This window comes from Myodes glareolus, chromosome 13 (assembly GCF_982192425.1).
Source record: "Myodes glareolus chromosome 13, mMyoGla1.1, whole genome shotgun sequence".
Classification (NCBI taxonomy): domain Eukaryota; kingdom Metazoa; phylum Chordata; class Mammalia; order Rodentia; family Cricetidae; genus Myodes; species Myodes glareolus.
The window spans coordinates 4,990,992-5,018,120 of NC_142038.1; the positions used below are offsets into that span (position 1 = coordinate 4,990,992).

The 27,129-nt window shown below is 44.7% G+C and overlaps 1 protein-coding gene across 1 annotated transcript in view; it reads left to right on the plus strand.

Annotated features, from left to right (window-relative positions):
• Nucleotides 1-26,251, plus strand: part of Znf407 (zinc finger protein 407) — a 380,369-nt gene extending 354,118 nt beyond the window's left edge. Inside the window, exon 9 of the mRNA XM_085676351.2 lies at nt 23,834-26,251. Coding sequence (XP_085532477.2) covers nt 23,834-25,173 — 1,340 coding nt within the window. The 3' untranslated portion in view covers nt 25,174-26,251. The remainder of the gene's footprint in view (nt 1-23,833) is intronic.
• Nucleotides 26,252-27,129: the final 878 nt, after the last annotated feature.

A 27,129-nucleotide genomic window follows, 5' to 3' on the forward strand; every position in this document is an offset into this window, starting at 1 on the left:
TTTATCCCTCAGGGTTGTCAGCTGATACAAGAAGTATTTCCACTATTTTGGGGTTGCTGCCTTTGGCTACCTAATTGCTTCCTAGGAAGTAAGAGGGAAATTGCTTGTGTAACTACATGGAGAGTCTTTGGCAGCTCCGAGCCAAGACATCAATCAGTCCATCTGGGTAAAATCACAAGCTGACTCCGATATTGCTAAATATTTATACTGTCAAATACACACAGACATCCAGATGAAAAGAGGCATTCATTACGAATTCTCCAGCTTGTCAGTTTAAAGATGTAGATTAGAGCAAAACCTCCCACTATGGTACTGCATGCTCAAGAAAAGTCTATATTTAGCCATTCCGAGCAATAAATATCATCATATTGCCTCATTTAGGTAAATAGAGAATAAATATTGTCAAGATGATCTAGAGATAATGTAAACAGACCCCTGTTCAGAGTCTGTTGCAGGGAATTCCAGGACAGTGATGTGCTGGTGACGCTTGGGGTTTGACCCTTTTTCCTAATCACGTACCCCTCCCCTTTTTTGGTAGCGAAGATGTGTTACTGACAGATTATGGGGGAAAGATGAAGGAAAGAAGTGAACACAAAGGTGATTTTAAGTTGTGTGAATTCAAGCACTAATTAGCACTTGTGCCGCAGCATTGTCTTGATAGTCCCCAAGCTGCTGCTGCCAAAAATAGAGATACGAGCATGGTGTTGCAGCCTCTTCCAGCGGAGAGCTAGCGAAGCCCTTGGAGCTCCAGGAGCCTGGCAGGCCACAGGCTTGGACAGTGTGTGGCCGTCCACCCAAGTGGACTGTACCCTGGGCTTGGTCTTGTACACATTGTTCTGTCATAAAAGTTCTTACAGAGGATTGGTCACCAAGGATGAGTGCCAAACCTTGACATAGCTCAAGTCTGTGCTGAAAACTACAGGCTCCAGGCAACACAGACAATCCCATTCAATGTGTATTCTCTCTGAGCAGAGAGCGTGGCCTTTCCCAAGGGCACGCACACTCCTCTCTTCACTGGTAATTGATAATTTTAGAAGTTATACTCGAAGGGAATTTTAACTGATGTCAAAGTTTTAGTTAATTACACTAGATGATTTTTTGAGATTAATAATTAACATCCCTCTTTATAACTAAATATCCATAATTAATCAGCAAATCATAACGTGAAGACTAATTAACTTCAAACTCAAATTCTAACAGAAAATCCATATTACTCTCCAGCATCATTAATTACCAAAGTAATCAAACTTATCTCTCACGGGTTGCAGCAGAGCTCTCTGGGTTCCTCAGCTCAGCCTGTGTGCTGAAGCCTTTCCAGAGGACTTGAGGGGTGTTGCTGAGATTACCGGATTGCTCAGAGCTGGCCCTATGCTGTCTTATCAATAAGGCTAGGGCAGCTAGGCGGGAACACAACAGAGCAGAAAGTTCCTAGATTTGTGTTTCCACAGGAGGTTAGCCCAGGAGATCTCTGGTGAAAGGGCTATTTGGTTTCATCTTTAAAACAGAACCAAGCTCTTTTGTCTTTTTTCCTCCTCACAAAGTGCTACTTGGCTGACCTAAAACAGGTTAGCTAGTAAGAGAGAGAGCACACACAATTAGTAGGCTCACAATAATGTGTTTTAAAACAGTAAAAATATATCCATCATTAAGTGCTAAAAACAAGAAAAAGTATGTGATGTGAAATAGAGAAGTGTTACATACAAGACCAAAAAGACTAGCGTGGGAGCCACATGCTACCCAGTGTGGGAGAGCAGTCTGATGCCACTGCTTTGCTGCACTGGAGAGGTAGCTTTGTAGGGGTTTTCTTTAGAATATAGCAGTCAACAGTGTAGTTAAAATCCACCCTTCCATCACTGTACCACCTAGTTTCCAAGTACACATGTGGAATGCTGTTCTTTTGTGTGGCAGCTGTAAAAATCCTCAGCAATTTCTACTGTCAAGAAAACTCTGGATAAATAGGGGCTGTTAACTTAGGCAGATAGCGGAGGTTATTTGGTGGCAATCAGGAACTCACGGCACTTCAACTAATGGGTTATGATCAGAAACTGTTCCTAATAGCCAGCTAGACGGATCTGAATATGAAGATTTCTATAATTTTGTTGTCAGCTTGTGATGTACTCTAGTGCTAATTATTTGGAACAATTATGTTTTCCTAATAACAAAAGAAGCAGCAGTGAATTAAGCAGGCTCACCTTCAGATCTGCAGATAACAGTTTAAATGCACTTGCCATTAAGAAATAGCATTTCTTTTTGCTTTGCGGAGCCCTAATTATTTCAGATGCTTGTCTTTTAAAGCCCCTGCCTTACTTCTTGTGAACCTATTCCGTGTCAGTGTGCACTGACGACTTCAGTAACTAGTATTTTCTTGGTCTTCAGTTTATGCCTGTACCTCCATAGACTGCTTACTTCATTTAGTTATTCAAAAAACATAATTAGTGCAGTAATTAACATGTAGGTCCTTCAGAGGGAGACTGCTAGGATTCAGGGACATCTCTCATCATCCTGACTGATGTGTGGATGATAAAGAGACTGAGGTTGATATGGTGACAGGATGTGTCCTCTTGCATGGTAACTGTGCTGCAGGGAAATTCAGATAGGACCTTGGTCCACAGGGCCTCACGTTTGAAAAAAGTAATTATCCACACTGTTTCTATAATTCAACTAGGTGTTATCCTGCATTTGCAGCTGTCAAATCATTTGTTTTAAATGATTTTTTAATATCTTATGAATACTTGAAAGTTTTGAGTTTTGCACATTATCTTCTACTTTTTTTTAACGCAAAGGTCAAGTTTCATTCATTCATTCCTGCCTTCCCTTTCTTGTCTCTTTTTTCTCCATTACTTAGGGTCTTTCCTGATAGTTTATCTGAGGCATCAGCTGCTAACTTCAGTCACTGAAGGCCAGCCATATTTTCTAGATTGTAGTCAGAAAATTCTCATCTTTATACATTTTCCTAGAGGCTTTTTTTGGTCCAGTTTCACCTTTCTCATGCCTTGAAATGTTGTTCAAGCCATGCTGAATGAGTGGTGCACAATGAGGCATGACTGCACGTGAAAAAAGATTTAATGATGGCTCTCCTTTGTCCCCGGATATTGGTGCTGGCCCTGGTGCTCCTCTCCGCCAGCATTTGGCTTCTCAGCTCCTGTAAGCAGAGCACCTTTTGTCGTCATTGGCATCTGCCTCCGGACTCTGGGGGTCTGATCTCCCCGGAGGGCATGTGAAAGGACGCCGTAACTTCAGGACCATCTGCCTTTCTTAGTGCAGTGACTCCTTCAGGGATTCAGCCCTCGGTGGCCAGAAAGGCGGGACAGAGACTTCAGTGTATGGAGCAGTGTGGCAGAGGCAGGTCAGCTCCTGTGTAACTAGGAAGCAGGATGAATGACAAGAGTCAAGGTTGGTAACCCCATTCAAAGGCTCATCCCTGTCATGGGAACTTTGCAAATTAATGTCTCCAGCTAGGGACCATGCATTCAAAACATAAGACTGTGGGGAACAATTCAGAGTCAAACCGTACCACTAACGTTATTTTTAGATCATGTTCTAAAGTGCTGCTAGACGGTGAACTTCCCAGGCTGAAGTTCAGAGTGAAATAGGAGGAGGACATAAGCTTTGGACGTCAGTGTTGGTAGAGAGAGTTGTAAAGGGGACTGCGACTGCAGGTTAGTTCCCTGCTCGTTATGTAACGTAAAGGCTGGCTATTGATCCGTGTTCAAAATGGAGGCACAGTTCTGTCTTTGTACCATATTATCAAATAGCTCTGTACATTTAGCTGCATAGTAACTTGTCAGTTTGTTCAGAGTGTATAGTGTACCTTGTCTCTACTCTTTGTTGCTGAGAGCTGACTACAGTTGGGTTTGAACTAAAGAATAATCAAGCCTTTCAGCATTATGAACTCTTTAATATTTTGTGGCTGACTATGTGTATTTACTAGACCATCTTTGCCAATCAGAACATAGAGTTGCTGTGCTATGGGCATCATTTATATTGGCCTATATTGGTGCTGCTGTAACTGAGTATATATATATATATATATATATATATATATATATATATATATATATATGTGTGTGTGTGTGTGTGTGTGTGTGTGTGTGTGTGTGTGTGTGTGTGTATGTATGTATGTATGTATTGTTTCTGATATGTAGTTGTGGTTTTTAGCTTTTTTTCTTTCTCTTTTTTAATTTTTGAGATTGTCATGTCATTACATTTCTCCCTCTCTTCCCATCAAAAACCCTCCCATATACCCCTCTCCACTCTCCTTCAAATTCATGATCCATTTTTCATTAATTGTTGCTGCATGTCTATATGTATATAGTGCTACATAGAGTTCTTTCTGCAGAGTTGGGGCCTCACGGGCTTTTCCCATCCAGTTTGCCATATTCATTGGCTTGTTCAGCTCACATTGGGCATTTTAAAAGTTTTATTATGTAAATATACATGGACGGGGATTTTATGCACATGACTGTGGTACCCACTGAGGCCAGAAGAGGATATTAGATCCCCTGGAACTAGAGTTACAGAAGGTAACTCTGACACGGGAACTGGGAATCAATAAGTCATGTTATCTGCAAGAGCAACAAGCATGCCTAACCGCTGAGCCACCTCTGTAATTTATATATAGCCTTCTTAATACCATTGAGCCTGACCATTGAGCAAACTCTGAAAATGCTGGGGATGCACATGTGGTCTAGCATGCCACACAACATGGAGGAACGGTGCCCCATTTGTGTGTTGTAATTACTTTGAAAAAGTGTTTTTTGAGAAAATGAAAACTGGCAGCATGTTCTGTGTGGTGAGCTCTGTAGCCAGACAGGCGTGCCCTGTGAGCTGCTTCATGGTATCTTTCCTAAGGCTGGAGATGTTTGGCAAGGCATCATGGCCCTCATTGTGGACTTAGAGACTGCAGCCCTTCAAGCCTGAGGAAGTTACCCACACACAGTGCATCATAGCCCAGATCTGCCTGAACCTTGAATCTGCCTAAAGATGTGATTAAGGAAAATGATTAGAGAAACGACTAAATCATTAACAGTTAGGAGGCTTGCTGTGTTCATAAGGGAATAGAAAGGGAGACAGCCGAGACCACAGAAAAAGCTGAAGTTCCCTCCCCACCTCCCTCACAACAAATCTCTCCCAAATTGCCTTCATGATGCCATTTTAGCTGTGACTTACAGGCCTTGTAAGGAACTTGAGTCTCTCACGTTTGGCTGGTGTTGAAACTCATCAAGAGGACAAACAAGCAGCCTGTTGAGCTACCGTGTACCTGAAGGGCAGACAGCTAAGAACAACGTTAACTTACCCCAGCTACAACCATCTGGTAGACAGGCCAGTTTGCTGTCTTCCTATACAGCGGAATGAATCTTAGGGTGGTCTTTCTTTAATGAGATAGAGCAGTTATGGGCAGAACGTCTAAATGGCAGTAAAGAGTCCCTGGCTTCCCCCATAAGCACAGCACCACACTTGGCTGACAGAGACCACCTGGCTTCAGACAGCCACATCTCTTAATCACAAGCATCAATTCACACATATTTGTCGTGTCAGAATATTTCAGAATCTTTGAATTTCTGGATTACCAATTAAAACTGAAACTTAAAAGTAAATGATGCTTTAACTTAATGACTTGGGTGCTTCTTAAACGTCAGAGGATTATTCAATGAGGCCTGTGTTGCCTCTATAAAATAAAAAGGAAACTAAACAGATGGGATTTGTCGAGTGCTAAAACCAAGTCATTAAATTATTTTGATATCTAGTGATTTTAAAAAACGAAGTCATGCCAGGCAGTGGTGGCACACACCTTTAATCCTAGCGCTTGGGAGGCAGAAGCAGGTGGATCTCTGTGACTCTGTGAGTTCAAGACAAACCTGGTCTACAAGAGCCAGTTCCAGAACAGGCTCTAAAGCTACAGAGAAACCCTGTCTTGAAAAAAAATCAAATGATAATGTGTCTTGGAGTCCTGAGAATCCATAGATTAAGAACAGTGGTTTTGACTAGTGTATACACATGCAGCTGTCTCTACCACCATCTCTTCAACCAAGTAAAAGTTGTCCCATAAGAAAGTCCCATTGTTTCATCATGACTTATCCCTATTCCCTAGCACTCAGCTGTGTGTCTTCCAGAATGGCACATAAGTGGAATTGACAGTATGCTGCCTTTTACTTTATTCAACATAATAGTTTTGAGATTCATTCCTATGGTTGAGCCTAACATCACTTAGACTCTATCATTGCTGTGTAGTATTCCATTGTATGGGTGTATTGGTATGTTCTTCTGGTGATAGGCATTTTGGTTGTTCTACTTGGGAATGATTATAAACTACAAATGTTTAGTTCAGGTATCTAATTCAACTTGTGTTTTTATTTAATTAGGGGGGTTATTGTGGAAAGATGTGGCAAAAAGTAGCCAAATTGTTGCCAGAAATGATTGAACCTCTTTACATTCTCATCAGTAATATGTGAAAGTAGCAGTACCCCACGTCCTCTCCAGCACTTAGTGCTATTGGTCTTCTTAAGTTGTAGCCAAATCCTAGTCCTTGGGTTGTGTAGCTCATAGTGGGTTTGCTTGGCATTTTTATAGAGACTGTAGATGTTAGTTTCTTTTCTAGTGTGCATTTATGCATGCAATGCTATAATTTTTGGAGAAGTGCCTCCTCTAAGTAAGTTAAAACATGCTCCCTGTGTTTTGGAGCTACACCGACCCTGAGGCCCTTTCCTGTATGAACTTGCGGTTTGTGGATGATATTTTCACAACCTGATTGCCATCCCAGGTCCCTTTGTGCAGCCTGTGGAGCTCCTTGCTTTCTCCCCCCTCCCTCCATTGATACGCTGCCTAGGAACAAGTGCAGTAGCCGATTAGCAGGTGCGGGTTCTTAAAATGCCTTTACCAAGAAGCTCACATTTGATGATCAGGAACGGGATTTTTTTTTTTCCTTCTCTTTCAGGAACGCTTATTATCTTTTTTTTTTCGAGAATTTTATGCATGGATACAATATGTTTGAGTTCATTCCATCCCTAAAGCTTCTCCTTTCTTGCCCTGACCACCTCTTTTTCCTCCTAACTTAATGTGTGCTTGAACTCTCCGTGCTTCTTCGCCAAGGTCTCCAAACGCGCTAGGCCCACTTACCCTCACCGCCTGTATTTATATTCATGTAGTGCTGTCTATGTGGGTATATGTAGGTATATGTAGGTCTATGTGGGTATATGTAGGTATTTGTAGGTCTATGTGGGTAGCTTTCAAGGTTCAAACCCCTAAAAGACTTTTTAATTGTTTAGTGTGTGTGTGTATGTGTGTGTGTGTGTGCACAGGCTTAGGAAACGGGGGATCGGATATGAGCATGCCACAGCACATGTGTAGAGATCAGAAGACAACTTAAGGGAGTCAGTTCGCTCCTATCCCTGTGCTGGTTACAAGGACTGAACTGGTGGCCAGCAGTGCTTTTTAACCTCCTGAGCCCTTTCACAAGCCTGTTTTTTTTTTTAATTGCTAAACCATCACATTGAATAGTTACGTGTTATTTTGACCTGTAAGTTTTGACATATACTAAGTAGTTCTGTGAAAAAAAAATACTGAGGATGAGGTCAACTCTGAGACCAAAGAAAACACAACATTAAAACCATCTAGCAAAGAAAGAGGTCTTGGCCTTTTCGGAAGTGTTAAGAGCAGGTGATCTCCTCCTTCCCTCTTGATTGAGGCAGAGAGAGTCATATTCCAGAGTCATATTCCAGTGGGAACAAAACTTGTTTATATGAAGCCTTGTGGGTTCATTGTTTTCGTTAGTAAAGAGGCAAGGCCCGCAGATCCTGTTCATAGACAGCACCATTTCTAAACAAGTCATGCTGAAGGTGCCATATTGCTTCTGGATTCCACTGTTTTGGGCATTCCTCATTCAAGCTGGAGCTGACTTGGTATTTTCTTCTGCCCTCACCTTTTTGCCATTCTCCCAGTTTTAGGACAACATTGGGTGATGCTTCTAATCAGGAAATGGACCCAAAATTAAATAACCCTGGCTACTCCCAACTTTGGATGGCCCTTCACTAAAACTCATAATCTGCCATAGATAACGTGATTCTCATTGATAGGGCTGTGATGCTGGATAAGTGGTTTACTAAAACAAAATTATTGTTGTTCAGATAGAGGTGTGTCAGGCAGAGGCTGGCAGTTGCCTGGCTGCTTGGCTACTCACCAGACCTCTGCTGGGCGCTCCCCACTAGCTATGGCTGCATTCATCATTCAGTCTTCAAATTCCATTTCAGCAAAGAGTTTCTTCAAGGATATCTCTATAAAATAAGTAAGTCAACGGTATGTTTGGATGAGAAATGAAATGCTTTCCAAATCAAAAGTAGAAGCGTGTGCGCGTGTGTGTGTGTGTGTGCGTGTGTGTGTGTGTGTGTGTGTGTGTGTGTGTGTGAATGAGAGAAAGAAAGAGAAAGAGACTCCATTCATATTCATGTCTTGAGTACTAGCTAGGGGAAGTAAGTACAACATGTGTGTATATATGTAGGTGGACTTTTCTGTCCCACCAACCAGTTCCCAAATAACCACACAGACTTATTATTAATTATAAATGCTCAGCCTATAGCTCAAGTTTGTTAGTAATGCTTACATTTTAAATTAACACATTTTTTATATATGCTCTGCCCTGTGACAGTACATTTTTTAACATGGCAAGTTCATCTTGTTTCTCTCCGCATCTCCTCCCAACTCCTCAGACCCCACCCCTTTTCTTCCCAACATTCTCTCTGCCGTGAAAAATCCAGCCTAGCCATCAGCCAATCTGTTTTTTATTTACAACGAGAGCAACACATCTTCACAGTATACAGAAGGATTGTTTTACATTTCTCTCTTTTTGTCTAAGTAAAAAAGGTTTTAACTTTAATGTAGTAAAACTATATATAATAAAAACAGTTACCAAGTAAGAATTACAGTTACAATATCAAGTCCATTGGCATTTGGCAAAAATTAGAGAAAATATTCCATTATCTATCTTTGTGAGTCCAGAGTTTTATACCTAATTTACTTTTTATCACATCTAAGGCAAACTTTAATTATTTAGTCTTTAAGTCCATCAAAAATCCCAGAAGAGAATAATGTTACAGGGACATCTTGCTGCCTGGACAGTCACCTAAAGTTTTCCTGTAACTTTGAGGCATCCAACTTTCAACTACAGATCTAATATATCTGACAGACATTTTTGTGAATCAGGAATTTTAAAGGACTGTCCTACCTTTTCTTGACAAAGTTGGTAAGTAACTTTTTTTTTTTGCATCCTGCTAATCCAGTTTGAACACTATGCAGTTTTGGGGGGGGGGTTGGTTTTTTGGGGGTTTTTTTGCCCAAATGTCTAGCTTTTACCATAAATAAAGCAAACTCCATACAGAGGTTCTTCAGTGTCCATCATAATTTGAAGTAAATTGGTACTGTCAAGAGCAGAAATGTCTCACTGTCATAAAAAAAAACCTTAGGTTATTAAATATGCTAAGTGCCTTATTCTGTAGGTCTTTGAAATGTTTGAAGAACATATCTATCTATCTAAATATATCTGTTTAACTTTGAGAACATACCTAATATGACTGAGTACACGTTTAATTATTATAGGTGACTAACTACTAACCTGTATTTTCAATTAAACATTACATTTTTTAAATGAATTGCATAACAATACCCCAAACAAGAGTAGAAATATACATATAGTGTGGCAAAAATAACTTTCAATTTGTATCAATAAACCAAAACCCATACAATATAAGATATTTTGAGATATTGTTGTTGTTTGGATTAAAGTAGATAATCTACCCTTTTTCCTATCATTCCTATGTAGATACATTCATCTTAAGAATAAGTTTTTAAAATCCATCTCTCTCCAACTCAAAATAAGTTATTTTTCATTTTGTTTAAAATGCATGTTAATAACCGAACCATTCATCTTACATTGTATACATAAACCATAAGCACTGATCTTATCTCTTTAAACATCCTTTTTGGCTTGAGTTGGGGCATCCACCAAAACAGTTGACAAGGGGTTGGTTTTCTACAGATAGACTCTTCTTAAGAGAATGAAAATGAAGCTAAAGTTTCCTGAAAATGCAACACAAATATTCCAGGCCAGTCTGTGGCAGCCTCCCAAGACAAATTTTTTTGTCTCACTGCCTTGTTCTCCACCATGCTGTTTGTGGAACTGTTTAGTAAATGCCAGGGTCTGCAGCATCCACCCGTTCTCCACCCCCTCTGCTGCACCGTTCACTCTCTGTCTAGTATTTCTCACCCCGCACCCTGTTCTCTTACAAAATGGAAACCTTAATGCCAAGACCCTTGAGTAAATTCGTAAGGTTTCTCAAACTGAAAGACCTGGAACTTGGTTTTGAATCTCAAATGGAATACTAACTACATTATGATGAATGCATATACTCTGACAATAAGTCTCCAGCCATGAATCTACAGACCTATCGCATTTTCCTCTTGCTCTCTGTTTCTTCATCCTCAAGAGTCAGCATTTCCCATCTTTAAATATGTAGAGTTTCAATGTGACAAAACAACCAAGCTTGACTTAGCTGGTTGTTACTGCTTCTGGATTTCCATTCAGATGATCAGAAGGAAGTCTTTAGTGAACTCACACTCAGCTAAATGTGGTCACTATCAATCCTTTTGAGCTCTTATATTACAATCAATCAGCCCATTAACTTCTAGATCCAGATAGTACAAATGGTGGCTGTGCTGACTGAGTAGAGGTATATTCACTATACAAGAGTCTATGCTCTCATCCTGCTTTCATATCCGAGCAGGAGTTTTTAGGCTAGGATGACTGTTTTCTCTAGACTATGCAGGGATCCCTCTAGTTGCCCATGCAGTGGCATGCTTTGTCAGCGTTAGCCAGTAATAGCAGAATCCTACAGCTAGAACGGCCCAACCACACCCAGAAAACACCCAGAACTTGGAAGCCAAGTAGCTGTAGGACCCAAAGCCATCTCAGGCACTGTTGTCATGTGTTTGAAAGTTCCAGGGTAAATTTCAGTTTTTCTAATAATCTACTTGCCATCAAATAGTTAGCCTGTGACGTCATCATGCAGCCAGCCAGTGATCATCAGCACCAAGTCACCCTTCCTCCTTTGAACAAAGTCTCAGAACCTGTCACAGGTAGAATCTCTGAGAGATTCTCAAGAGAGAACCTGCATCTCTCTTGGCTTATCCCCTCAGAATGAATACCCAAAGGATATCAGTGTAGATTTAGTCCAGTATTTTGATTTTTTTTTTTTAGATCCCTTTTTCTCCCCCTTTTCCCTCCCTTCTCTGGAGGCAGGGCATTCTGTGGGAATTAGGCATTTGTCTCCCAAGTATACCATAGTATCTTAATGATACTTTCCAAGCTTGGTCCCTACTCAAAGCTCGGCACTCTGTAAATTAACTTAGATAACTGTTAGATCTCCAGGATAATGCAGACATGCAAACCCAGTAATCAAATGGACATATATAAAAACTGAGATATATAGTGTCACTCTCTGTTTTGCCCTTTGGCAATTCTGCTTTGAGTTTCTTTCAGCCGGCAAATGAGGAAGTAATTCAGCACTGTCATTCTGATTGCCTTGCTACTCCAAGAAAGAACAGAGCATTTTTGTTCAGCAAAATGCTTGACATTCTTTACGAGTGAACAGAAATGAAGGTAAACAGGGGAGTTCCCACAATTTGGAGAACATCATTCCAGGCTCCCAACCCATTGTTTGCTTCTGTTAATGAAGACAATAATCAAATTGCCTGTCTTCTGATTTTATGTAAAAGGGACATATGTGAACATTCACAGCTCACTGACTGTGTGTCATAAAGGGCAGTGACCAGCACAGCACTGGTGCCATACTGTCCTCATGGTGACTTGTCTTACTGGTAAAAGGCCTTCATTCTCTGTGGGTCTGGATGCTCCCCCCACTCGGCATCCTACTGAGTGATAAGTGTTGTGGTCTTTGTAATAGCATAGAAGCCTCCCAGAAGTAGTCTACTGTCTGTCTTCCTGGGTTTTGTTGTTGTTTTTACATTTCAAGTTGGTTATCACTGTCTCTTTGCCTCCCATGACCCATGTCTTGACTTCCCAGTCTCCTTGCTTGGCCCCGAGTCTTCAGTTGTTCATGTCTCTGAAGTCTCTTCCTCAGTCCTGTTCTTTGCTCACCACCACCACCCCCTGCCACACACACACACTGTCTGTGTGACCACAGCTCCTAGCTAACTTGTGGCACTGCATATGTTCTGGAACTAGCCAAGGGTGCAGTTTCTCACAAAGCCCAGCCTTATTCCAGGCCCAGAACTGACTAGACAAGCCCCTCCCTGGCTCTCCCACAGAAAGCAAGCATTGCTGCAGGTGGTCAGTAATGCAAGCCTTTCTCATCAACTCTGGTAAGTCCTCCGTGGTTTTTCAAAAACCCTACCTAGATAGTTTTCATGACTGTTTATATGTCTATTTTGTTTCATATTACAAGCCGTGAGAATATACTACTCGTAGGTACCTACTTAGAAAGTGACATTTTTGTACAGTGTATTACTCCTGACAATGTAGATGTTAAAGTGGGTGTTTCTCTGCATTTGGACATAAACCAAGGCTACCATGGGTGTGTGGCTGAGACTGGAACCATTGACTTCTGTAATACCTAGGCACATGGGCACCACTGTATGGTGCCATCCCTGCAGATGTACAAATTCTGGGTGGCACTGCTCTAGCTTTCAGAAGAGAACTAAAGGGAATGTCAGTCCTTGTGCTACAGGGATCAGGGTGTCACACAGCCTACAGTGGCCTCGACTCTGTTAGATAGTAAAGGAGGGCCTTTAACTCCACCCCACTCAGACAGCGGGCAGAGGGGTGTGGAGACTGAAGCTACCACAGGGATGCCAAGGACTCCTAACATGATACCATCAGCTTCTTCCTCCTCCCAGCAGCTTCAAGCCTTTGGCATATTAGCACATTGTCTTTCCTCTTCCTCCCCACTATCCTCAACCTCTGCCACCCTCGAAAATGTGGGTCAAAGTTTGACTCCGTCATACCTTATAAGCTGAGTGTCTCAAGCAAGCAGCACCCAATCTTCTTCTTGAGCTCTGTCCTCCACTACATAGTAGCCCCCCTTTCTCCCACTGGGAGTCATAGCACTCCCACTGTGGCCTCTGATCTGCCGATAATTATTTAAATGCAGTGTGCCATAGATTGTGCCAAGTGCTTGCACAACAAGCCGGGTTCCTTCTCTTGGGGAGCTTATATTCTGAGGAGGTAGGGCATACAGAACTAGAGGGTAAATGAACAGAATAGGTAGAGGAGGTGTGATGAGAGCTTGCAGGTAGAGTGGCTTGCCTACAGGACATCAAGAAACAAAGAAGCTAAAATGTCCTTAATCTCTTAATTCTCTTTGACCTTTGCAGTTTAATCTCAGCCCTCAGTGCATCGCTAGAAGGGACCCTGCCGCTTCCTAACGGTTCCCTTCTCGTAGCACAGCTGTGGTTGTGCCTCCTTGCTTAGATCTCTTCATGCTCCCTAGTGACTACTGATTCCTAAGTTCAAGCCCCGCCCTCAATATTGCATAACCTAACAATTCCCACCTCTTCCATCCCGATTCCTGCCTTCCTTCCGCAGGCTACAATCTTTAGGCCAAGCCAGACTGCTTACAGGGTTGTCATCTGCTCAGAATAGTACAGGATTTTCTCCACTACTTTTTACTGCCTAGAAACATTCTTACTCATCCTTTAAACTGCAGGGTTTCCATGGTGCTTCCTAGTTCCTGCCCTAGAAGGTGTGGGTTATTCTTTCTAGTAGATTATTAATTTATTACACACCAGAGTTTTTGTAGTTCAGATTTGACTTGCTGATACAGTAGACTGTCAATATTGGTGTTTGTTCAATAGTTAGGAAATTTAAGTTAGTAATATAAAGGAAACTAAAACCATAGCAGATGTAGAATTGAAGAACAGTATTACTGGGTGACTTAGAATTTAATAAATCTTCTTTGTTTCCATGCTGTCTTTGAACTCCACTGAAGGTCTGACCTTGTTTAGTGTTCTTTCCTGTCTTGGTGAAATCTAAATAAAAAATAACCTTCTGTCATCGTTCTCGGTGACTCTGATCTTCCAGTGTCCAGCTCTGCCATCGGGGAAACAGCATTCTCTCCTCGTGTCTCGGGAGATAATTGTTAAAGGAGAGTGCTTGCTTGGCCTTAAGGAAATCTTTGTTTGGATTCATTTTAAATGCTTGACTTTGCATGTCTGCCAATGGGTACAGTGTGCCCACATACTAAAGCAGCTCACAGACTCCAGCTGATCCCAGAAGTGCTGTTTCTGTGTGATGATAGCCCACCCTTAGGCCTTCCTAATTCATAGCTGGTGATCTCAATAGAGTCCACTCAGAGCAGGCAGCTGTGGATGTACATCAGGCCCAGGAGAACCCAAGTCACAAGGCAATGATGCACTATAACCACGTGCCCCATGACTCAGCCTTGTCTGTCACTGGTCGGAGAGTTTTTCTAAGGCAGAATCCCAGGAGAACTGCATTGTAGTTCTCCACTGGAATTTAGCAAGAGCCCATCCTTCATTCCTTCCCAGCAGTGATCCTCCATCCTGCCACCAGGATAGGTAGGAACCCAAGAAGCAGGGTTCCACATAGCACCCCTGGTCTGCCCCAGAGCCCTTTCATGCTCTAGCTCAACTCAAACACAGTCACCCTGTATTCTTGGAAACAGGATGCCCGGCCTCTAGTGTCACAGAAGTCACCTCCCAGGTGCTGTCCTCGCACCTGTGCAGTAAGCAGGAAGCACTCAGCACATCCAGGGATCAGTCTAGGCTCCTGTGAAGAGCCGGGTGTGATCAGAGCCACCACATAAGACAGGACAGTCTTTCTCAGTTATCAGTGTTGTTTCTGATGTGTCAAGTGGACATGTGGGCGGGACCAGCACCTACATCCTAGATCCTTCAATAATTTACTGTCCCATGTTGTACCACTGCGACTTAATCAGCATCCAGACAGAGTTGGTGGCTTAGTGGACTTCTGTATACCAAAGCTCCCAATCTATACACCAGGCAGCATAGAAGATTTTTTAAAAGACCAAGTAAAGATTTCAGCGTCCTCTGGTTGAAAAGGAAACATTACATTTTCCATGTTGATCATGGCAACACCTACCTGCCCTACCTATGCCAGTGTATGCAGGAGGCCGGAACAACAGCAGGGCTTCACCCAAGCTAAGCCATAGGGCTGACCTGCCCCTCAGCCATGTGGTTGATGCCAGAAGGGACTGATGCCCCACCCCTTGATGCCCAGCCTTTTCTGCTGCTGCTTCAACAGTCTTGCAGGCTGGGATGTCTTCCCTAAGGTGGGATCAAACTTTTCAGGACTGTTCCCACAAGACACTTCAGTTCCCTTACCCAGTCAGGCCAAGAAGAAAGCAGCCATGTGCCAAGACCATATGACTCACTGTAAGATGCAGGGAAGAAGCCCGCATTGTCTTAAGTGTGTACAAGCAGCTGCTGTCATTTGGGTAGGAGCAGATGTTCGACCTCCAAGAGCTTTGCAGATAATTAAAATCCTAACAGTTAGTGTTCTACCCCAGCTGTAGGTTCTGTTTACTGTAAATTTGATTTTAATGGTGCCTCTGTGCTGTTGCTGGGAAGCAGTTTGCTTTTTACCTTCATACAAAAGTGTCTGCAATGAAGACAAATGTATGTTTCCTCTCATTTCCTCGGGAAAGATACTAGAATATGGAGGAGATAGGGCTCAACTAAGAGACTGAGTGGGATCCGCTCATAGCGCTTGCCAGGAAACAAAGGGCAGACACGCTGACTCTGCTTTGTTAGCCTCTAAAGTCAGCCTGAGAGGCATGCCCTCCAGCGACACTGCCTAGCTTTGTATTTACATAATTTTAAGGTATGTATAATGTGTACAACTTTTTGAAAAATAGGTCTTGTCTCCCGATGTTGTGTTATCTGTACTGAGCATTTATAAACTGTCAGAGGACATTTTGGAAAAGGTCGTTGAGCTTCTTAATTTCCTGATTTCATAAAGCAGAAAGAATGCCTGTACTAGTTAAGAGAAGCCAAACCTAGGCAGGCTTACATGAACAGATGTGTGCTGTCCACCTGGAAGGACTTGGAGGCCATCAGAAAGGTCCCCACTGCAGGACTGGCGTTCTCCAGCCCTTCTTCGGGCCTCTAGCTTCCTTGTGGAAAGAGGAGAAAGCTGAGACACCCCCCCCCCATTCTCAGTTTCTGGCATGAACGTTGCCCCAGGTAATGGTGTGCAAGGGCGAGCGAGCCTTAGTCCCTCGGTGAGTATGTTCCCAGGGAGACTGCCCTGGAAGGAGATGCGAGATCACTCAACCCGCCTTCTGGCCCCATGCACCCAAAATCATTTCTAGAATGTGAACAGCACCCTGTACAGGTGCAAACATAGATATCCCTCTACTGTCTGCTTCCCCGCTCCCCCCACTACCTCTCCCTTGGTCTGTCAGAATGGACTAGAGACATTTGAGCAGGCTGCTGGTGAATCACCTTGCTGTTTTTAGGAAGTGCTCTTCATGAGTAAATAACAAGATAGAGCCCTTCACAGTCTAACTGTAAAGTGCTGTTCCATCACTCCGCGACACCTGATGACACTGTTTCTGTCACATGAGTGGGTTTTCCAGAGTTATATAGTTGGCATCCCGTGATGTATTGCTGCAGCTCACAGGAGTCTGCTCAGCAGAGAAACAGTTAACCACTGCCTCCTCTCACCCCCACCCAAAGCCTGGCAGGATAACCTTAAAGGACGCGTTCTCACCTCACTGAGTGAGATTTGTGTGCCCGGCTCCCATTACTCCCAGATCTTCATGCATGAAAATGATAATATATACCTAAGGGTCTGATATAATACGGAATTTCTTTAAAGTAAAATATTGTCTTTTATCCTTCGTCACTCTCCAGTGCCCATGGAGATACCTGGGCCCACAGAGACTATTCTTGGTGAAGTTAGAAACCTGAACAAGTATATATTTCCAACTTGACATAAAATTTATTCTTCATTTTTTTCTGGATATCTTAGAATTCTTTTCAGAGGTCTTCCATAGTCATCTCTGTCACTACCAGTGTGAAACACAACACTGGTGGTCCTTAAGGAAAAAGGAGTTTAAACACGTGGTGTCTAAGTGACTGCCCCAGTTCATTTTATATGGGCCCAAACTTGCATGGTGCATCTTCAGAGTTTATGTGTCTGACCTCATGTCTGAAGAGCTTCCCAGTGGCCTGACTTCAACTAATTTTTTACAGAATAATAATTTCTTTTGACTCTTGGGAAACAGAGACCTTCATCAAATGGCGGGGGTTGGGGGTTATGCTGATTTCCACAGCAGTTCTTAGGGTATCCCTGTTCAGGGCTATATCTGGTGTAACTGAGTATTTTGACAAGATGCCCTGGGGTCATTGCTGTGATGTGCGTACTGCATGCCTAGGTGAGCTGCATCACGGAGGCTTACCTTAGTCTCAGAGTAACCAAGCTCGTGCTATGAGACAGCCTCACTCTTATGATGCTTATATTCAATAAGTACATAAAAGGCCAAAAGTAATTCTTAATTTTGTGCCTCAAATATCCTGCCTGTTTCTGTTTTCTATGCGAATTTTAATAACACTGGCCAGAATGCATTTTCTAATTATTGAGGTAATGGACGTTAGATACTGAACAACCTGTAATCTCAAAAAAAGTTATGCCTTATTTACTGGTATACAAGTCCAAGAGGCTTACCCCACCCCCGTTATTATCATTTTTCCAGAAACGTGCTCTTTTTAAATCTCAAAACAAGTCCTGCACAGCACTGGACCGGGTGTGTGTGTGTGTGTGTGTGTGTGTGTGTGTGTGTGTGTGGTGTGTGTGTGTGGTGTGTGGGAAGCTGTACAGGACAAGGAGCCCCTCCCCATGTGGACTGGACCAGGTTGCTCGGAAAGCTCTCACTCTTTGAAGCAGGTTGGAAGCGGGCACCCTGCACGATGCCAGGGATTGTTGCTGTCTTTAAGATGAATAAATTACAGAGCAATTATCGACATTGACTGGCTAAACTATTGCTGACTGCTATTGTGAGAATAATGTATTCCCTGCTCGAAACTTCTAAAAGGTTATATTTCACTGAATTTTAATTTGTCATTTCTCCTGCTTTCACTTGAGAAACTTATAAGCTTTTGTGACATTAAAATATGGCTCTAATTTATTAGCATAATCTGTTAATATTGTTTCATTTTAATAGACATTAAGTATGATTTTTTAACATTCCTTTTAAAATTACATCTTAAAATGGAAGTCAAGAAAAATTATACATGGCTTAAGAATCACAGTGTCATGTGTGCCCCAAATTTTTATATGAAAAGTATTATTTTTTGGATCACTTTATATCGAAGGCGCTTTAATTATGACACTGGAGCAGCCCAGCATTTTCAGGGTTTAGTGACTTAAAACCAAAACACAGACTCCACACCACAGAACCTGCAGTATACCCCAGCAGCACATAAACGTTTAGTGCTATTCAGGAAGGCTCCATGTGTGAAGTAAACGCTGGCTCAGAGCTGCAGAGCGGTTTACATAGGATATTAACACCACTCTCACAGGCACTAGGCTTCTCACCCCACGACATGTCTTTTTAATGCCATCTTTATCTGCTACACGATGCATGAAATCTACTTTCAGTTTTAGAACCGCCAACAACCTTTGACCCCTTTAGTGCAGACACAATGTGACCTTTCTATTGTCATCAGCCTTCATTCTCCTGAAAATTCTATGAATTTTTATTACAAGTTTTTTTTTTTAAGCCAAGCTGAGGCTTCCACAAATTACTTGCCACAGATGAGCTGAAGTTGTTGAAGTGGTGTTAGATAAGTTTTACAGCCAGCATGTGTGCTGAGAGGAGCCCAAGCCTGTGTCCTACAATGTCATAGACCAGTAACTGCTGAGCCTACTATTGGATAAATACATCATTTTATGGAACATTGATTGTTCTATAAACCCAATGGAGTATTATGCTCTATGATCAAACCATTTAGATTGTGTGTAGAGCACAGAAAATGCCATATTCAGGATGGTACTAAAAGTGCCATTTGTGTATTTTATGGATGTCATTACAGGGGAAACTTCTCTCTGTAGGCCCTGTTTACTGCAAAATTTTTTAGTCTGTAATGACATTTTTCATTCACAACGTATGCCTTCAAGAGAGGGGGCCCTTGTTTTATTTGTTTCATTTGAGTTTACTGCACAAATTCTGTACATTTTAATTAAATGTAAGCTTAACAAAAGCATAAGGTATTTATTCTGTGGGGAAACGATGACAGTGAGCGTAGAAAAGCTCACACACAAAGGAAGGGTCAGGTGCGCAGCAGCTCCCCAGCTGCCCAGAGCGGCCGGAGGGGGCAGCCCCAGCGTGGTCTGGGGAGGCACCACCTTCCCTTGCATTGTCTGCAGCTCTGGAGCCTTGTCTTCCAGAAGGTGCATGGCTTCCTTGCTGTGCTCTAGGGAAACAAGGCTTAGCCCAAAACCACTTCCTGGAAAACAGGTTCTAAGCCAGCCAAACAAACAAACAAAAAAAACCTAATCTTTATTACCTACTCAGCTGGTAATTCTTCCACACATTTAGACATGGGCGGTATCTCTACTCATGGAAGCAAATAAGCAATAAAGCGACTTAATAATCATAAACAGGGCCGCCTTTTAACTGCATTCCCAACCTCTGCTTGACTGTGTCTCCCTGTTGAGAACAGGTCCGAAGACTAAATGTAGGTGCTCTGATACTGTCATCCCTCTGAAATTCAGCAGTGTCTTTTAAAACCAATGCTGGCTGGCCATGCACAGACTGTTACAGATCTTCGGTCTTGCTGGAGCTACAGCAGTAACTAGGCCATCTGGGATAAAGCCTGAACAGTTCCCTGTCCACCAGGGCCACTCCTGAGGCCATCGCACTGGCAGGTTTCACTAGAAAGAGCTTGTGTGCCCAGTACATTCTTGATCATAACCAGTTGGAATCTGAAGTCACGGGAGAGATTCACATCCGTTTAAATGACGCTTGAACTTCTACATAGTTCCCCATTAATTCATTATGGTTGAAATGGAAGACTCTTCAATGGGTGAATCTTTTTCAATCTGATTGAGGCTGTTACATTTTATAGGTGCTATTTTTCAAAGCAGTACTGACAGCACTCGGAGTTATTAAATTGCTGAATCAAGAGACGGACCTGCACTCACATTTATGAACTATGATGGACTAGCCGGGGGCCGTGCTGCCGGAGGTTAAGATGTTGGTGGCATTAAGCTTCATCACAGACCCAACTGACAGCAGTATTTACCCACGCAGTTTACTTTAATGGTCTGGAAGGAACTTAACCCGTTTCTGGATTCAAATAAGCTGAGCAAGTAGTTCAGAATTGGTGATTATCAGTGCTGCAAGGGACCTAGAGGATTGCTCTGCGCCCAGGACATTTCCCTCCAGTTGCCAGTGAGGAATGGCTTTGCTGAGGCTCAAGCAAGTGTGACCTTGCTCGCCTCCTAAGAACAGGACGTTGCTTATTTCCCCAGCTTGGTTTCTCTCGTTTTTTTACTGTAATGGCAGTATTCCCTCTTTGGGCATCACTGGGGCAGGGCAAGTTGAATGCAACATTCTCTTTATGTCACTCCCAGATTTCCCTCTGAATTACACTGTGTGTGACCTTGAAATTAAAATGAGCAAAAACAAATCAAAATCACAATTTAGGAAGGCAAGCAAAATACCACATCCTGAGCCGAAAAGTTAGAGCTCGATTGGGAAATTGCATGCATACCAAAAGAGAACCTGACAGACCCAGATGAGGACGGGATGGCCCAGTGGATGACAGACAGGAACCAGGCCAACCCAGACCCAGGCACAGATGTGTGGCACTCCTCAGTCTGACATTTCAGAGAAGAAAACCGAGGGCAGGTGGAGACGTGCAGTCCTGATTGAGCCGGTTCTTTTAGGGACCTTAGGCTTTTGCCACCTCACTTGTTACCCAGATTCTTGTGTCTGGAGAGCTAACCACTGGTCCTGGCAAATGAGAGCTTTGCTTTTTTGAAAAGTAAGAAGACGAGGTGGCAACGGGAGCTTACAGCCACAAGCAGGTGGCTGAGCAGCACCCTTCAGGGTCCTGTAGGAGGTATTCCAGATCCCCAGGTGAAAACCCAGAACACCACCTGGGACTGTGGGCCTGCAGCTACTCTCCAAAATGTATGCCAGTGGAGGCAGGTCAGGACACAGCCCGACCTAGTGGTCCAGCTGGTGCTCCATTCCCAACAGAGTGGGTGAGAGAAGGAAGGGTACACTTCAGGTGCACTGTCTTTTGACAAGGCTCGCGGGCATCGAGAACCAAGGGGGAAATTTAGTTGACCTTGGGATACCGAGGTCCGTCTCCTGGCATTCCCTACTGCACCAGGCTGAACAGCATCCCTAGCATGCATCCTGTACTCACCAGTGAGCATGAAGAAGGAGCTCCTGGGGGTGGAGCTGGTCAGATGGATGCTTGTCTTTTCCTGAGCTAAGATTTCGTGACTTCGTAACCCGTCCACAGCATAGAGAGTTTTCTAACAACGACAAAAATAGCATTAGGAACCAGTGAATACTTCATGTTCAGGACAACTGTCCTGTAGTCTGAGAATCGGCCTGGTGTGTCCTCTGAGCAGTCAGAACCTAAAGGCCCTGTCTGGAGCCTGCGCCCAGACCAAGGCGGATAGCAAAACTGCTGTCTTTATGGGATGCCAGCAATAAATAGTGAACTATAAGTCTCAGTACCCCCCACCTCCTAGGTAAGGCTATAACACATAGTTTCAAAAAAAAAACAAAACAAAACAGGACATGCCAATGAGAGTGTAAGATGTATCTCAAATACAGATGCTGTTGTGTTGAACACAGATGTGAGTCGATTGTTTTCTTGTTTGGGAGGAGAGGTGGTGACAATAAAACACTTTTAAATTGATAGAAAATCTAGGATCTGAAGAAAACAAGGCCTCTAATTAGATTCATTCTCTACTTGATGAAAACGGGATACAGTTTCCTTCCTTCCTCACCCTGTTGAGTTACAGACTCCTAGATGAGGCTTCGAGGTGGGCACCCCACATCCACCCACTCTCTCTGGCCTCTTTTTCCTCCCATCTGTGCTCAAAGGTTTCTCTCCTAAGACAGGCCAGTCCTGTCAGGGCTCATACACCCCGACTTCCTGGGCAAGCAGCTCATCCATGGGCTTGTGGCTGGGCTGAAAACAGAATGGCTGGGTGTGTGGCAGGGCAGAAGCGGCCCCTCCTGTCAGCCTGCTAATAGCCCCAGGCCAGGTGAATGCCAGGATTCCCCCTCGTGCCTCTCCCCACGCTTCCTTCCTGTCCTCTCCTCATCCCCAAAGCAGAGCAACCCTCTCATCTTTTATTGCCACACACACGACCCAAGGGTCTGCTGTCTTTCCAGGCACGGTGCCCTCACTAAAAGGAATTTTAGGCTGGCATGGGAAAGCCTCCACTCTGTTGTCCCTGTGCCACAGTTCGTCTCTGTGTTTAAAAGAAGTCAGCAGCTTTCTCTGCACAGGCGCCTAGGTGGGGTGTGTGAGGATATCACAGCCTCTGCTCTCATCCCTCCGACCACTCTGTCCTCGCCGTCCCCTACGGGCCAGGTCATGGCTCTTCAGCAGCCCCTTCCCTCAGTACCGTCCTGCAGCCTGAGTGTGTGGTTTCTGCATCTCTTCAGCTTTGCTTGTCCCCTTCCACAGTGTCTGAGCCACCATAGGCGTGTCAGCAGGCACAGCTTTGATGACTGTATATCTCCTTTTCCACATGGGGTGCCTGAACTGTACGGCTGGAACGGGCTGTTCCCTGGGCCCCAGAGCCTGCCCTTCAGGCCTACTCGCAGAGATCTTCCAGACTCCAGGTGCCCAGGCCTTTTGTTTGTATTTCTGTGCCGTGGACTGACACACTGCCAGCCCATACTGCTGGGTAGAGCCACACTGGGCTACCTCTAACTTTGCTTTAGTAAATATTTGTTGCTGTGAACTCTTACAGGTGCATTTATTAGTGACATTTTTTAAAATTTAATGTGTAAAACTTTTATTATCCTTATCAATTAAACAAATACTTGATAGTAACAAGTACTTGATAGTTCAACATTAAGAAGAGGTTTTCCTTTGGATTAAAAAATCCTGCTGCTGGTTCCCGGCTGGCTCCTCTCATTGTCTTTGCTGTTGGAGGTGAGAGGAAGCATATGTAGCAATTTTCTCACTGCTGTGACAGTGTCTGAAGACACTGAAAAGAGATGCAGTCCATGGTGGCGGGAAAGGCACCGTGGCAGGGTTTGCAGCCCACGGGCACTGCAACTGCAGTTAGAAGCCAAGCAATGTATGCGGTGTTCAGTTCTCTTTCTCCTCTTCATTCAGCCCAGGCCTCCAGCCCATGGATGGCGCCCTCTACTGCTAAGGTGGATCTTCCACCTCAGCTAATAATCCCTCGTGGACATACTCAGAGACTAGCCTCTTTCAGATAATCAGAGGTATTTCTAGAGGTCTAAGTCTAGCTAATTGGAGACGCTGTTGAGTTGACAGTATTAGCCACCATCCTGAAGGAGCTGTCTGCATTCTGCCCCAGGACCCTGCACACTGCTGCAGAGAACTGGGGTTTGCACAGATGTCACATGAGTATGGTACGAGTGTGTCTCATAACACCCCTTAAAGGGGCCCATGATGAGCAGCCACCTGCTGCTTCTAGTGGGGAGCCCTTGGCCTCTGCAGGGAGGGCCACACATGCTTTGCTGAGGCTTCAGGGCAGCTGCAGAAGAGCTGTCTGACTTGAATCCTGAAGTCCTCTTTCCACATTCTAACTAGTCCCTGTCTCCTGCAGGCATTGTGTCCAAGTCCTACGAGTGCCGCCTGAAAGGACAAGGAGCCACCTTTGTGGAGACGGACAGCCCCTTCACTGCAGCCACCCTGGCCGAGGACTCGCCTGTCAAGGAGAAGTCCCTGAGAAGCAGCAAGAGGCAGGCGTCACCACCAGAGCAGGTCCAGCAGGTCATCATCATCCAGGGCTACGATGGGGAGTTCGCCCTGGATGCCTCTGTGGAGGAGACTGCTGCGGCCACACTGCAGACCCTGGCCATGGCGGGCCAGGTGGCCAGGGTGGTCCACATCACAGAACACGGGCAGGTCATTGCCACCAGTCAGAATGGGTCTCATGTGGGCAGTGTGGTACCTGGGCCCATCCTCCCGGAGCAGCTGGCTGATGGAGCCACCCAGGTAGTTGTCATGGGAGGCTCTGTGGAGAGTCCCAGTGTGGATGAGGACCTCAGTCCAGGTGGAGCTGTGATACAGCAGGTCACCAAGCAGGATATGTTGAGTGTTTCTGAGGCTGTGGTCCCTCCATCTGACACCTCCTCAGCCTTAGATGCACTGCTGTGTGCTGTCACTGAGTTGGGAGAGGTGGAGCACAGAGCAGGGCATGAGGAAAAGAGCAGGCCCAGCCACAAGGATGTGCTGATCCAGCTGCCCGGCCAGGAACCGGCCCATGCTCCTGCCGACGCAGAGGCTGCAGAGACTCCGCTGTTCCAGGACGGCCAAGAGAGCCCAGCAGCCATGGAAGTACTGACGCAGGTTGTCCGGCCCTCGGCCATCATCACGTCTCAGGAACGAGCCCAGGTGGCCTTCAAGAAAATGGTTCAGGGAGTTCTCCAGTTTGCGGTGTGTGACACAGGTGCCGCCAGCCAGCTGATGAAGGACGGCGTGACCCAGGTCATCGTGAACGAGGAGGGCGCTGTCCACATGGTGGCTGCAGAAGGCTCCCAATTCATCATGCAGGAGGCTGAGACCCATGGCTTAAGGGTGCCAGCTGAGCACGTGGACCTGGTAGAGTCAGAAGGGGAGATCTCACAGATCATTGTAACGGAAGAGCTGGTCCAAGCCATGGTCCGTGAATCCAGCAGCAGCTTCCCTGAGGGAACCACCCACTACATTGTAACAGAGTTGCCTCCGGGTGTGCAGGAGGACTCAGGGGTCTACTCCCACACTGTGATAGAGACAGCCAGCTCTCCAGAGATCCTGCAGGCGGGGGCTGCCCTCAGTGCTGAGACTGTGGGCGCAAGCAGCACGGAACAGTTGACCAGCATGGTCATCTATACCCAGGATGGCTCCCCAGCAGCCACAGTGATCCAGAGCCAAAGAGAAAACAGTGAGCTCCAAGAAGCATGAGGCAGGCCTCCATGCTGGGCACAGGGCAGTGTGCAAAGACCTGCTTGGGCCAGTGCAGAGGCCGCCGAGCTTTGCTTGTACCGCTTACGTCGGACGTGTGCTGAGCAGGCCCTTCAGGCTGGGAACTTCAGCCACTGAATAGGCTGATGTTACCAGAGGAGAGTACAGAGCAACGCCTACACCTAGGTTGCCCAGCAACCTAAGAAGAGTAGGTAGGCAGGATGAAGCCTGTGCCACAGAGCTGGTCCCTAGGCCCTCTGCTCATGGCCTTGCCCCTCCAGCACCGCTGTGGTGAGAAGCAGTTTTCCCTGGCTTTCCTTCCTTACTCCTCGTTCCCTGTCAAGTCATCAGAAGACAGAGGATGGTGTCCCCTGATGGGAACAGGAAACCCTCTCCCCTCAGACTGTCCGCACCGACTGCCGCTGCCCATGCGGTTCTGTCAGCTCCCTCCACCTCCGGTTCAAAATCGGAGCTACAAGGACTGCATCTAAAGCAGTGAACACATTGTTCTTTTATTGTTATTAAGTTTAAGATACTGGTGTTCCCAGACCAAAGGAAGCCTGTTAGTTCATTTTCTGTATAAATTTCCTCCCTGCAAATATGTTAGGTGTTTCCTTTGCCGTGGCCATTCTGCACAAGAGAAATCTTTCATTTGTGGTTTGAAAAAAGTCTTGAAATTTTTATTGAGTTAAAAATCCACCTTGGTTAAGATAATTGATTCTCATCCTGAATTCATTTCATATCATAACGTCTGTACATGAAATGTCTGCTGTGGAAAATATTGCTCATTGCTTTTTATAACAAATATTTGTATCAGTACCTTTTTTCCAGGATTTATTTGTGACTTTCCGAGACTGGGAAGACTGATGGCAAACATTACAGTTGACGCCCACCCTTGGCCTTCGTCCCTGCCTGCTCCATGGTGGACACACTGCGAGTGCTGGGTGCAGGGTTGTGTTCCGCTAATTTCTTGATTTCAATGCTTTTTTTTTTTCGAAATTGTAAAATAACCCCTTTCCTCAGAGGCAAAATTGTTTTTGTTGTTTTCTTTGAAATAAAATTACAGCATTAAACTGAAGGTGATGATGTGCTCTGAGTCAAGGCCAGCCTGCCAAGGCGATTCCTTCATCTCTGCTGTCAGCGTTTCCTGTATAGCAGACTGCTCCTGCAGCCCAGTGCCATGACAGGCACAGTCTACCGGGGTCAGTACAAGGGCCATTTAAATCCCTCCTAAGGCCACAAGAGAGCGTACCACAGGAGCCTGGCCTCCTGCCTCCTGGTTTCTTTGCCTTGAGTTGTGTCCATTGCAGAGCCAGCTGCCCACACCCAGCCACCCTCCAAGCGAAGTCATAGGAAAAGGTAAAACTTAAGCTTTGACACTGGCTCATAATTAGCTGAGTGTGACCACTCCTGCTTCCTAAAAATGGCAGGGCTCCTTAACTCCTTAAACCATGTCTTTGCCAAACAGTGACAGGATCAACTCCCGTTTGTTAGCAGGATAGAGGTGACCTTTACAAAGTGATGGCCCTCTCCAGGCTCCTCATACGTGTTAAAAAAAAAAGGGGGGGGAGGATGTTTTCCAGTGGAGATATTTCTTCTTGATCGCCTCCCCCGTTGGCACACGGCCCTGCGGTCCTGAGGCTCAATGCTAATTCCTGCCTTTCCCGAGCCCTGTATGGCTAACCTTTCCGCTGCCGTCCAGGGCGTTGACACTGACATGCTGTAGTTTACCATGTGTGATTTATTTAGGATAAATATGTCTCAGGTGGCATTTAATCCTTCATAAAACCAGTGTAGCCTGCAGTGTCAAACCAGCAATCACGTTGTATGCGCGATGAAAAGAGCAGGTCTTTGCATAAAAAAAAAAAAACTGTACAGAAGGTGTTCTGCAAAGGCTTCTCCAAGCTGCTGTGTCCTGTAATTACCTATAGAGCCAGGTTAATGTTACCTCTCTTT